General features: G+C 51.4%; 1 protein-coding gene across 1 annotated transcript in view; it reads right to left on the reverse strand.

The window, feature by feature from the left end:
• LOC138480522 (A-kinase anchor protein 17B-like) overlaps window positions 1–12,761 on the reverse strand; it is a 382,257-nt gene that overhangs the window by 192,177 nt on the left and 177,319 nt on the right. Inside the window, exon 3 of the mRNA XM_069612280.1 lies at window positions 1,709–1,943. Within this exon, the coding sequence (XP_069468381.1) occupies window positions 1,709–1,943 (235 nt within the window). The remainder of the gene's footprint in view (window positions 1–1,708; window positions 1,944–12,761) is intronic.

Consider the following 12,761-nt stretch of genomic DNA (forward strand, 5'->3'; position numbering starts at 1 on the left):
GAGCAAGATATGTAACCACTGTAAGTTGAGTTGGGTTTGTTATTTGTTGTTTGAATAAAATCAATAACATTGTTTTAAAAAAATAAAAAAACGATGCAGAGAGCTTGCATCGAGTGCGCTGACCCTCATCAAGCGCTGTGCCGGCTACTCTAGGACTACCGGAACACTCCCCACAAGGCCATCAACAAAGCACCTGCAGAGTTAATGATGCGATACAAGGTTCGCACTCGCATTGTGAGACATCCGACGACTCAGCAGGAAGGAGATCCTGAGGTGATACGGAGGAACACTGAGTGGAAAGAGAAGACTCGAGCAGACACAGACATGAGGAGAGGGGCAAGGCCCAAGGAGTTCCAAATAGGAGGTGAAGTTCTGGTGCAGCAAGCAACCTCTAAGAAGAGTGACGCCCGAATAGCACCAAATCCGCTCAACATCACAGCCATCAAAGGCACCATGGTGATGGCGGAGAACGCAGAGAAAGAAGTCACAAGAAACAGTTCTCAGTTTGAGCATTTTGTTAAGAAAGAGAATGAAAGACCTCTGCCGCTGGATCCTGACCCTCTACCTCGAGAACCCAGAGACGACCGTGGGGTCCCCCAGAGGAAACCCGCCACAGAGTGACAGAGCCAGCGGAAGCAACAGGACTGCCCATGGGTAACGAGAGAAGTGAGAGGCCTCACTGGACCATCAGAAGACCTCGCTTAGTCGAAGAATGCTAGACAGACGTCAGGACATTTGTCCGGGGATGATGTTAGGTGACAGTGTCCCTTTAACAGAGAGACAGATACCATGTGGGGAATGACGTGGGAGCGGGGAGGAGAAAGGCAGAAAGGCATTATGTAGTTGATATTGAAATAGAGAAGATGTTATTATTCTCTCCAGTTTTCGTGTCCTTCCTTTACTAGGCCATCCGGCCTAACTCATACGTTATTACAAGATTTTGGCTGGAAGGCTTAGGAAAGGAAGCATAGCACTGATAGTTGGGAGACAATAGTAAAGAATAACTTGCACAGTATGGCTGCCAAAGGAATGCTACATCTAAAGGCTTAATGAGCTTCTTGCTCCACAGAGCAGTTGACGGACAACAGGTTTCCTCTAATTCTATCTGCATTTGCTTTGACAGGGTGTTAAAGATCTGTCTACTCCTAGCCAGACCGAAAAACAGATTGTGTTGCAGAAGGCTAGCTCTGGCCAAGAAAATGAAAGTACAGAGAAGCCTCCTGGTCTGTGTGTCCTTGTCCTTTCAGTTAGAAAACTATGTTGTTTGCCCATATTGAAATTGAAATTCTCATTCGCGTTATACTTTTTTGTCCTTTATAACAAACGCCAAGAACGGAATTTTTAACTGTCACTTAAATCCCGTGAAGTGGCGTCCAGCCTCTTTATTCTAAAACGTGTGATAGACAAAGCTATTGAGTAGGCATTGCACCGTTTGCTGTACAATTAATTACTTTTCTAAACTATGATTGGGTGATCTATCTCACTGATTTTCGCTTTTGTATTTAATATGTTTTAAGGATTTGTAACCGAAATAAACGTTTCTGATTCACCTACAGCACCCTAACTGGGCCTGGGATCATAGGCTGTACAGCATCATACTTTTCATTTTTATTTTATTCAAAACAGAGTGGACAAGGTGAACTGGCTAAAACACAAACTTCAAGCAAGAGACCTGGTCAACTTAAATGAGTGCAGAAAGTGTTCTCACCTGCACTTTGCCCAACAGTATTGTGAGGAGCTTCATGGATTCCACTCTTCGCTGAGCTAGTACTAGTTTCCTTTCTTCCCACTCCTCGGTGCCATCCAGCCACAACTCTTCATTTTCTCGAGGGTGCACGGTGTCATGGGTTGTGTCTTCCAACTTTTCCTGCTCTTGTGCTTTCGTGTCGTGTGTTGCCGCTTGTGTTTCTTCGCAACATTTTCCTTCTTTGTCTTTTCTTTCTCTAAGCAAATAAAGTATCGTTTTAGTTTTAGATCTCAATTATTGGATATAGCAGCATATCCTAGCAGCTCCCTTAAATAGCCGGCATGAGGAATTGCAAGCATTACTGACACTGCACACTCACTTCACCAAAATCATAATAGTAGCACGAGTGACATCATCCGCCCTCTGACCCACTTAGCGCTTTGATGCCATAAACTATGGCAGGAGGCACTATACAAATGCAAGGTAACATAACATAACTTATGATATTTCAGGTGGTGATATTACCTTGTTAGTATGTGTCAACTTCCTCTTAGGGGTATATCAAAAGAGCATCATTATTATGCTTATTGTATTTTAGTTCATATAGAACATTTTACAAATAAAATTATATTTTGCATAAAACTCATCAATGTAATATCATATACACGCAGAACAATCAATTTTAAGGACACAATTAAACATTTTGGGGCCGATTCATGGAACAAACGTGCGCCAAAAATCTTCGCGCAAGCAGGCGCAAGCAGGCGCAAGCAAGCGCAAGCGGAAAAAAACAGGCGCACGCGCACGATACATGGAAGTCCCTGCGCGTGTTTACCACGGAATGTGCGCCAAACCCGTGCATGGCGCACACGTCACTGCAACATCCCAAAAGACGTGCGCGATGCGCACAGTGAAAGCGCACAACCTCGGCGCATACACCAGAAAGTGGGCGGAACACGGGGCGTAACGCGCGGAATGGGGAACAACTCGCGAAAACAAGGGCGTAACTGGGGATGTACTGCAGGGAAGCAGACGGAACGCCCACACGCACCCGAACCACACGTATTCATGGAATCGAATAGGGCAAAACCACGCACAGCGAAAGACATGCACAAGCCGATACACGTCCGCCACACGAAGGCAGGCGGTAGCGTCCCTGCGCATTACAAAAGTGGCAACATACAGCAATTGTGCGAGCGGGGCACGTGTATTTCGGGGTTGCGCGGGAAGTTACACACGCGATTGAGCGGGATACGTGTATTCCGGGGGTTCGCGGGAAGTCACACACGCGATCGGGCCTGGGGGAGCGTGCTACGTGTATTTCAGGGGTTCGCGTGAACTTTCTCACGCGATCGGGCCTGGGGGAGCGTGCTACGTGTATTTCAGGGGTTCGCGTGAACTTTCTCACGCGATCGGGCCTGGGGGAGCGTGCTACGTGTATTTCAGGGGTTCGCGTGAACTTTCTCACGCGATCGGGCCTGGGGGAGCAGGGTACCACTCACCGTCTGCCTTGCGTGTAGAAGAACGCGTAGCCAACACCCGCTGTGAAGTAATAGCGTGTGAACCCCAACGGATGGAAAACACACGCACCGCACGAAAAGCACGTACAGAACATAAATGCACGCGGGATCACCAAGCCCTGCCAGGGCAACGCCCGTGCGCAAAACGTCACAGACGCGCTTACGCTGCAAGGGCCTTGGGTCCAATGAAATCGCGTATGCGTGCTGACGCGCTTACGCGCTAAGGGCCTTTCCTCGATTTTCACGCTGACGTGCAGGATTTTCACGTGCCAAATCACTCCGTATCAAGCTGGCCACGCGAAAACACACGGAAGACCACGCTCCTGCCCAGAAGGCCGAATCACTGCCCCCCCAGTGCCCCGAGCAGCCTCCCACGTGCCATCTGCTGCTGCCTGCCTGCCTGCCTGCCTGCTGCCACCGTGCCCTGCCATTTGGTGCCTGCACATCAGCCATCTGCAGGGGTCCAGTTGCTGTGTCCACCCCTGCTGGAACAGAAGACTCCCGACTCGGATAACATCGCTCCACAGCTCAGCCCCAGGACCCAGTTGCCCACCCACTCCTGTCCCTGGGGTTGCCATGTCGGGCACATCAACATCTGGCACCAGTGGCAACCCCCAGCCAGAGGGGCAGAGGGGCACCAGCTTCACTGCCACCGAAGTTGGTGTCCTGGTGGAGCAAGTCCTGGGGCAGTATGATGCCCTCTTCGGATCGTCCCGCGCCAACAAGGAGGGACGGGACAGGATCTGGGCCGACTGTGTGGTTGCCATCAACGCGGAGGGGGTGGCAACCCGCACCATCCAGAAGGTCAAGAAGCGCTGGGAAGACTTGAGGTCCAGGACCTTCAGGAAGGCCCGGCGCCTCGTGGAGGGGGGCTGGGGCCGCATGAGTTCCATCCAGTTGAGGGTCCTGGAACGCGCACACCCAGCGCTCCACGCCCAGGTCCTTGAGAGGGAGACCTGTCTGGAGTTGAGCGGTAAGTGGCCAAGCATTGCTGTGTGAGACAGGGCATGTAGCAGTGTGCTGGTTGTCTGATACTTGCCTGCATGTGTGACATAGGCCATGTACGCATGTATGTGTGCAGGGACATCATGGGAATGCATGTGCGACCTGTAATGTGTGAACCGCACGGTTGTTGCATGTGTTTGAATGCGACATGGGGAGCCCTGTGCAGATTGCACACATGAGAGCATGGCAGTCTCTGTTCCTGGACATGGGTGGGGGCGAGGGATGGGTGCTGATGCCAGATACATATGTGGTATCCATGTCTGTGTGCCTGACCTGCGTGTCTGTGACTTGTGAGTGCCATGGATGCATGACACATGTCTGTGACAATGTACAGATTCACTGATGCAGCCTAGTCATCCTTGTATGCACTGTGATTGGGGTGTACGGGGCCAGATGGATGTGACTGAGGTGAAGTGTGTGCATGTGATAGGCATGACCCATGATGCATGTGAGTCCCATTACATTGTATGATTCGAGAGTCCATTGGACATGCATTGAAATGTCCATGGCACGCATCATGACTGTCACTGTGTGTGTTTTGCCTGGACTGACACATGTGTTGTGGTGTGACATGATGGAAGTGTACTTTGACAGTGGCACTCATCTGCTATTGCTTCCTGTCTAGGGGACCATTGTACAGTACCCTGATGCTTGTGTTCTATGTCTCCCTCTACGCAGCGGCTAGTGAAGGAGAGGGCGGAGACGGCGCTGTGGAGCAAGGCGGCGGGGATGCCCCCACGGCTGCAGCGGAAGGGGTGGGTGAGCCCCCACAGGGGCCTGCTACGGCGGTAGACGGCGAGGAGCCATCCAGGTTGGTGGTTTCCACAGAGGAGGAGGAGGCCGCCACTGAGTCGCACATGGGGCCTGGTGGGGGCATCCCTGCTGGTGCAAGTGGTGCAGTCCAGGGGCAGGGGCAGGAGGCAGCACAGGTCACCGTGGAGGGGCCTGTGCATGTCGCTGTCCCTGAACCTGTGGGTGCACCACCTTGCACCAGCAGGGATGCCCCGTCCCAGGCCCGTCCGCAGGTAGAGGGGATGTCCATGTCATCTGACTCCCCTCCACCTGCGGACGAGGGGACCCCTGGCCGTGTGGAGAAGGTCCTGATTGGGGTCGCGATGCGCACGGCTGTGATTCGTGATGCCGTGCGTGCTTTCCAGGAGGAGCACGCACGTCATCACGAAGAGCACCGTGCCGACGTGGCCCAATTGGGATCGGCCATGTTCGGGGGTTTCCTGCATGTGTCGGCCAATCTGGCGGCCCTCTCCTCCTCTGTGGAGACCATACGCCAGTCGTTCTCCTTGCCGTCTTCCGGCCCAGATGCCACCAGGGCCCCCTGTGGACCTGCCCTGACCAATGCAGCCAGCTCGGTGGGGATCCCATCCCTGCCACAGTCGGGAGTCGAAGGTCCAGCAGGGGTGGACACACCAGCAACTGTCCCCCTGCAGATGGAGGATGTGCCGGCATCATCTGGCAGGGCACGTGCACGATGGCATCGGTGGATTCCATCAGCCTGGATGCCGTCGTGCTGGCAGAGGCAGTGGCGTCGGAGGCAGCAGCAGGCTCGACGTGGGAGGCATCATGGCTCGGGGCTATCAAGATCAGAGGGGCAGGCATCGGCCGGAGGGCAGGAGAACCCTGGGATGGCAGTGTCTTCCGTGTGGGAGCAGTTGGTCCAGCGGATAGGTGCGGAGCGGCAGCGGGCGGAAGAGGAGCGGCTCACCATGGTCAGGGCGGAGTTCTCCATGCGTCGGGCGTTGAGGCGGGCTGAGTGCCTCGAGGAAGCTCGCAGGGAGTTTGAGGTGGACACGGGGTTGTCCCTGCGAGACCTCGGGGCCAGGACAGAGTCCCGCCTCCGGGACATCGACATGGAGTTCGATGATGCCCTGGCCGGCAACATCACAGAGTGAGCCGCAGGACTTGCCCGCTGCCATTGTATATAGTTATATAGTTAGTGGTAGGTTTCCTTTAGAATTTGAATTTTTTTTTTATTTGGTTGCGATTGGACAATGCGCCACTTTTTTGTATATAGTTCAGTTTTTAGTTAGTTGACATAGTTAGGTTTCATTTGGTTGGGCTCATGGACCCGGATTGTCTTGTATATAGTTCTTCTATGGATTTTTGGATTATTTGGATTTTTTTCATTCATCTTCTTTTTGTTGTTTTGCTTTGTGGTTTTTCTAATTTCATTTCCATTCTTGTTGATTTTCAATACATTTTTATTTTCATCCTTCAATGTGTCGTATCATCTCATTACTTTCATGCATGTCATGTTGGGTGTTTTAACATTCACTTGCAGCCATTGTGTGTGACAGACATGTGTTCATTTGCATTATTTACATTGGGTGTGTAACATGTAATTGCCTTTGATATGTGGGTGGATGTGATAGTTGGTTGGGCCTTTTGGCAGGGGAGGATGGCCATTACGGACATGATTGGGGATTGTTGGGACCCAGGTGCAGGGGGGCATGGATGGGACATGGGTGGGGGCCTGCTGGCAGGTGCCCCACAGTGCTAGGGGGTGGGGTGGTGTGGGACATGAGTTGGACATGGGTGGGGGCCTGCTGGCAGGTGCCCCACAGTGCTAGGGGGTGGGGGTGGTGGGGGACATGAGTTGGACATGGGTGGGGGCCTGCTGGCAGGTGCCCCACAGTGCTAGGGGGTGGGGGTGGTGGGGGACATGAGTTGGACATGGGTGGGGGCCTGCTGGCAGGTGCCCCACAGTGCTAGGGGGTGGGGGTGGTGGGGGACATGAGTTGGACATGGGTGGGGGCCTGCTGGCAGGTGCCCCACAGTGCTGGGGGGTGGGGGTGGTGGGGGACATGAGTTGGTGTTCATTAGTTCAAGGAGACATGTGCCTTTGCTGGGGGGCATGCCCATGTTGGGTGGGCTGCCTGCGGGACATGACCAGGGATGCAGGGTAGTCCCCTGTGGTGTGGGCTGCCTGCAGGGGCCGTGGAGGGTGTACAGGGAACACCTGGGAGGACCCACACTGTCAAATCACATGTAGGACTCCCCGGCACCCCTGAAATACACGTACCCTGCTGAAATCGCGTGTAGAACTTCCCGCGAACCCCTGAAATACACGCGCCCAGGCTATTCGCGTGTAAAACTTCCCGCGCACCCCTGAAATACACGCGCCCAGGCTATTCGCGTGTAAAACTTCCCGCGAACCCCTGAAATACACGCACCCAGGCTATTCGCGTGTAAAACTTCCCGCGAACCCCTGAAATACACGCGCCCAGGCTATTCGCGTGTAAAACTTCCCGCGCACCCCTGAAATACACGCGCCCAGGCTATTCGCGTGTAGAACTTCCCGCGCACCCCTGAAATACACGCGCCCAGGCTATTCGCGTGTAAAACTTCCCACGAACCCCTGAAATACACGCGCCCAGGCTATTCGCGTGTAAAACTTCCCGCGAACCCCTGAAATACACGCGCCCAGGCTATTCGCGTGTAAAACTTCCCACGCACCCCTGATATACACGCGCCCAGGCTATTTGCGTGTAAAACTTCCCGCGAACCCCTGTAATACACGTAGCCCGCTCCCCCAGGCCCGATCGCGTGAAAAAGTTCACGCGAACCTCTGAAATACACGTAGCCCGCTCCCCCAGGCCTGATCGCGTGAAAAAGTTCACGCGAACCCCTGAAATACACGTAGCACGCTCCCCCAGGCCCGATCGCGTGAAAAAGTTCACGCGAACCCCTGAAATACACGTAGCACGCTCCCCCAGGCCCGATCGCGTGAGGAACTTCACGTGAACCCCTGAAATACACGTAGCCCGCTTGCCGTGCTGGTACAGGGTTAGCGCAGCCCTTTGCGCTGGATTGGGGATTTTGATGGCTTTTCCCTGCGCGGAAGGCGTTCTTGGGGGCGTAACTGGCGCTGCTGGAAGGTCGCTGCGCCACTGTGCGCCACGGCTGGTTTTGGTGGCTGGAATCCATGAATACGCTGTGCGCGGAAATGGGTTTTGGCGCACGCGGCTGGCGCAGGGATTCGCACGCGCACACTGTGCGCCAGCCGCGTGCGCCACTTGTGCGCTGAATTCCATGAATCGGCCCCTTTGTCTTTAAATACTTTTCGTCTTTAATGGAGCATAATAGGAAAGGGAATATATGGTTATTCTAGGTTTTGATAATGTGATTTGCTCAGTAAGACAACTATAACCTTTTTATTATGACTACAACAGACACAGGAAGTGACCATTAGAAATTGCACTTTGTAAACTGTCTCTTTTTAAAATTGTACAAAGGAAACACCATAAAACTATTTCCTCTTGTGAACAGCTTCTTTTGCCAAAAATGCACAGTTTTCTGTCTCTTAAAGGGTCCTTTTTTCTTGGAAAGGGTCATGTTGTGATTTAAACCAATGATCTCTTTATTTTCTAAACACCAAGGCAACGTGTAAGACGTACCTATGGAGAAAGAACGAGAGAGAGACAGAGAGCGAGGGAGGCCCACATAGAGCAAAATACACACAGAGGGAGAAGGGCATATACATAGGGAGAGTGAGGGATCGAGTGAGAAGGGAGGAAGAGAGACGGTCAGAGGGAGAAACATAAAGGATGAAATAGTGCGAGCAAAGGAGGAAACGAGCAAGTGAGAGACACACACATAGAGATGGAGGAGAGAGAGAGAGAGAAGAGAGAGAGAGAGAGAGAGAGTGCACACCTGACAAGGCAGCTGTTGCCCACAGAGAGAGACAGACATACAGAGTGAGGGAGGGAGACTGAGGCAGAAAGACAGTGGGCCTCATTACGACCCAGGTGGTAAGGGATTATAGTAATCCCTTACCGCCCGATTCCGAGGTCCCTTTGCAGGTTCTCCCTTAACGGCTGGTTTTACCAGCCGTTAAGGACGGGACCCGCAAAGCGACTTTGGAGGTAATAATTTGCGGTACCGTAATTACCGCCTTCCCCATTCCCATTGAGCCCTATGGGGGCTCAATAGGATTGGGGAAGGGCCATGGTGAATGGGGAATTACCGCCCCCGCAAACCTTGGAATGGGGCGGTAATTCTGCCATTCACCATGGCGGAATCTGTAGTTTACCGGTGGCAACCATGGCGCAAATAGCGCCATGGTTAGCGCCTGGGTCGTAATGAGGCCCAGTGAGACTGTGCTAGATTGACGTATGATATGTATGATATGCCGGGCACAGCTAATATACTGCATAGTGACAAATCATTTATTAAAAATTCTAAATACTATAAGTGATAGGTACAATGGCCTTAGGAAAGTGTTCTAACAGTGAAACGAAAATATTGGCTTGATGCTCATCAGAACGGGTGCACGGTCATAAGGCCTCAATAGTAGAGAAAGCACTTCCAGATCTCTCAGTGGGAGGTAGGTCTTCAGAATGGTCTATGTCACAATCCTCTCCATGTCCCAAGAGAGGTTCTATGTGTGTATGAGTTGGGGTCTGTGCTACATCAGCAAAAGCATCCCGGTTCTGATCTACTCTCCAGTGTGGGCAGATCATTAGGATGATCCAAGAATTGACTGGTTACACGTGACTAGGGACCACATTGAATCATTGGCGCCAGACAGCAGAGAGCTACTCCAAGATTAAGCTGAGGAGGGACAGAGTCATGATGCTTTGCAGGGTCAACGTGTTTTCCCTCCACTCACTTTCCTTTCACAATACAGACACAACTACACTGGGGACTATATGTTCGAAAGGGAATTAAAAAAGACAGAGATGGCAGAATGGAATAGTCGAAATGGCATTGCCAAACACTCACAAGAAAAGAACCAGCTACAATTGAACGTACAAAACATCAATGGGCATGATTTAGGATCAGGCAGAGGCACATCGTGCTCTTAAGACTCGTATGTTTTCTGATGAGCCACGTCTATGTATCTAGCAGCCATGGAGCTGATGGCCAAGCAGTCTGCTGTATACAGTAACCGTTAGCACTGCGACCCAAAGCCTCTCTTGAGACGGCAATGCCTGCCCTTTATCTCTGTCTTTATGATTTGGGAGTTTGTTTGAATTAGTTCTACTCTTACTGTGGGGTTTCTTGCCTTTACTTCTGTTTAAAGGCTATACAATGCCACTGATTGTGTAGTAATTGGGGTTATGTAGACATTGTGAATAGTGTGATCTCAGGGCACAACAACATCATAACATACAAGCGGCGGGGTTAAGTGGGAGGCAGAAAAGGGAAGTGATGGGACGGAAAGGGAGAAGGCAGTCGAGTAAAACAGGATGAATAAAGAGCATCTCTTGTAGTTGCCTGCTTGTGGCCTCCGACACAACACTGGCGATGGAGCGGCTCACCCACGCTGAAAGCCGTGAGGTAGTGGCAAGACGATGTGAGGCACAGAAGTCCTTTGAGCACATGTAGGAGCCTAAAGGCTGCAAGCCACGCCCACGGGTTTCGCAGTGACACAGAGGGGCTCACCGTCAAGGCTGTGGTCAGCTCCTGGATGTGGGGAGCAGTGGTGTCAGACAACACCATACAAGAAGGGAGAGGAAGGTCTGCAGAGTCCGAACTGGTCACACAGCCACCCCACATTTGCAAGGCTGGTTCACTGAAGGAGCCCAGCATGCTCCGACAAAGACCAAAAATAAAGTAACAACCAGAAAATAAGATGTGGCAGCCCGACTGTGATACAGTAAAATAAAAAACTACTGCACAACATACAAAATATGACCCTGAGTCAGGGGATAGAGCATGTCACACACCGCCAACCAACATGTCGGAAGGGGATATCCCTGACACAGTGCCAGTAACTCCACAAACCATGTTCCAGGCGTGCTTCCAGGAAGCTCTATCCGTGCAACTACCAGGGGCATTTGATATCACCGAAACCAGCAATTCAATTCCCAGATGGGCAGGAAAGGTGAGAGACTCTGATGTGTACATTGAGGCTATAGGCCTACTCGAGTAACACAGAAAGAGATGCCTATTCTCTTTGGCTATAGGACCGACCATAAGGGGCATACAAGATGAACTACCGGAAGATGCCGTCGACACCTACAGAGGGCTCAGAACGGCGCTGAGTACTTCACAGTACACACTAACGAGGACTATGAAAGGCATGACTCAAAATAAAGGCAAGACCATGGATGCTTTTGTGATGCGTCTTTGTATAGAGATGAAACACTGTGCGTTCAACAACTACTACAACAAGGAAGCGCTGAGATCCCAGATAATAGCGTGGTGCGAGTCAACACAATTCAGGAAGTGACTACTTCAGATACCCTGATCTTTGGAAGAGATCCTGAGGCTGGGGCACTCGGAGGTGGTGGTGGAACATCAAGCGGAAGCAATGAGCAAGCTAGAAATACCAGGGCCCACACCTGCAGTGATAAACAAGATGGTGACTACCACTCACGCACAGGGACAGACTGACCAAAACTGTTTCCGCTGCAGATACAAATTCCCACACAAGGGAACATGACGGGCAATCGGCCAACAATGTGCCACCTGCAGAGGAGAAAAGCACTTCAAGGCGTTGAGGGTCCACGGAATGGCCCTTATGACCCCTATACAACTGTCAACTTGCAGAATGAAGAATGAAAGGTGTAACTCACTGTTTGGCCAGTCACCGACTGCACCACTGTATCACAGATATGACAAGAGAAATTCTCTCAGAAAGCCATTCAAACCATATCCAGTCGATGGTTTCAAGGAGACAGAGGTCTCATAAATGGATCATATCGACTGACAATAAAGCCAGTTATCAATGATGTCATTAGTGACATCACGGCATAGCCGCGTTAGCCATGAAGCAAATATGCATTCATGCATGAAGCTACACAAACATGCACTTGTTTGTTACTTGTAGACACGAATAACATGCTTGTGACTCCTGCAGGTAGGGAACAGATACATTTACATAATGCGCACAAAGCTTGCATATGCTTTATTGCAACTAACTACAAAGAGCCATGAAAACACATAGGGAACCTATAGGGTGACTGAAGTGGATCAGGTAGGAAAAGACAGGCCTCAAATACATGGAAGAGGTGAGAAGATCCCCGCAACGTGAGGTGCAGAGGTAGTGTTCATAGCCAAGGACAAGGGCGGGTTTAAAATTCCTGGTTCCCGAGGCAGCATGCCATCTGCAAGAATTCAGAAAAATAAACTTCAGAATTGGAGACAAAAGGGCTTTGTTTTGCAGTCCTCTCACACGTGACCCAGCAGACCAGGACAATGCTCATTTACTCGTGGTGGGACGAGAAGCTGTTCCAAGCGAGACTGAGGGAATGATACAAGTGTTGCCCACCAAAACTGCAACCTGCAGGCACTCCGATGGGCTAGGTGATCAGACCATATTCCTTCCCATCATCTTGAAAAGGTACACTGAGCTCTGTGACTAGAAAGGGTCCCAAGCCTGGGAGGACCTGCCCTAGCCAATCCAGAGGCTCCATTTGTGAGGTGGTGTACAATGTTGCACGGGCCAATGGTCTTCCTGCGACTCTGCAACAGTGTAGTTTGCAACTTTTGGGGGTAGTCTCAGGTGGAGCCACATGATATGAGGGACCAATTAACCTGATAATGTAAGTGGTTGTATACATAGTTAGTCCAAACTGACCAATGAG

The sequence above is a fragment of the Ambystoma mexicanum genome, chromosome 5p (genome assembly GCF_040938575.1).
Source record: "Ambystoma mexicanum isolate Mex_15411 chromosome 5p, UKY_AmexF1_1, whole genome shotgun sequence".
Taxonomy (NCBI): domain Eukaryota; kingdom Metazoa; phylum Chordata; class Amphibia; order Caudata; family Ambystomatidae; genus Ambystoma; species Ambystoma mexicanum.